The following is a 1,106-nucleotide window of genomic DNA, read 5'->3' as shown; positions in this document are numbered from 1 at the left end:
AATTAATGGTCATAAGGGCGTTATTCCTTAGCTAATGTGTTCTTGCGAAGGGGATGCCATATACGTAGCAGCCTCGCCAGAGCGTAGTATGAATGAGGCGGTTCCTGCCTCGCCCGACGTTCGCCCTGCACACGAAGGGGGCCCTCTGGGGCTCCAGCTCTGATTAGTGACGCCAATGCCATTTTTTCTTTTGTCAACAATATTATGCCTCTTACCAAGGAGTTAAATGACAAATCCTTTCGAGGCAGAAAATAAAGCCGAGAAAATAAATGAGACGACGTAATTACCGAAGGAATAAACACACAACAGAACTTCCTGCGTACAATGCGCCTAGTGTCTCACTAGGACACGGCTTCAGTCATCAGAAAGGAAACCCTATTTTTCTGTCTGTGTTGCTTGATCTTTGCGTGGCTTTGCTAGTCTTCCGTCATCTATCCTAATTAATCTTTATCGTGTTCGTAGTTGCTTCAAAATGAGAGATGAAGCAATTGAATGTTCATATGCTGGGATTTCTATTCACGTCTGTGTAAAGGAGTCTAATATAAGATATGTTCTCTTGGGTTGACCTTCAGACACAAAATGTTCTCTACAACCAATGTAAGTCACACACCCACTTCCTGTCACTGCTACATCACCGGGAACTTGAGACGAGCGCCTCGCTCTCACCTGCGACCTGCCACGTGCTTTCATATATGTCCTCAAGGCTGAGTTAGGACACGGATTGTGAACACTTGATCGGCAGCAAAAATGTACATCAGAACAAATGTTGTATATGCTTTGCAACTGTCGCAAAGGACACTCACCATTACTGCATCCTCCAGTCGTTTCTTGTGCTCGCGCAGCGTTGACAGATCTCTGTTTAATCTATCTAAATCTCGATCGGTAGAATGGCAGCACTGCACTTGCGGGGGCTCCACCCTGAAAGTAAAGACACCGCAGTCACATTCAAGTAATCAGGACGAGAAGCGGATGCATATCAAAGCAGTAGCAAGTGCCTGGCGACCAAGGCACTGCTTATAAATGAAACGCTACGACTCACTGTGAGATATCTGATAATCAATTTAATTCAAAAAATCTCAACGTCAATAGAGATTTGTTAATTTTTC

The 1,106-nt window shown here is 44.5% G+C and overlaps 1 protein-coding gene across 1 annotated transcript in view; it reads right to left on the bottom strand.

Moving 5' to 3' along the window:
- LOC119581828 overlaps window positions 1-1,106 on the bottom strand; it is a gene marked incomplete in the record, with an annotated part of 163,301 nt that overhangs the window by 146,450 nt on the left and 15,745 nt on the right. The window contains 1 exon segment of the mRNA XM_037929963.1: window positions 804-918. Within this exon segment, the coding sequence (XP_037785891.1) occupies window positions 804-918 (115 nt within the window).

The sequence above is a fragment of the Penaeus monodon genome, chromosome 15 (genome assembly GCF_015228065.2).
Source record: "Penaeus monodon isolate SGIC_2016 chromosome 15, NSTDA_Pmon_1, whole genome shotgun sequence".
NCBI lineage: Eukaryota > Metazoa > Arthropoda > Malacostraca > Decapoda > Penaeidae > Penaeus > Penaeus monodon.
This window is presented reverse-complemented; position numbering and strand designations above follow the sequence as displayed.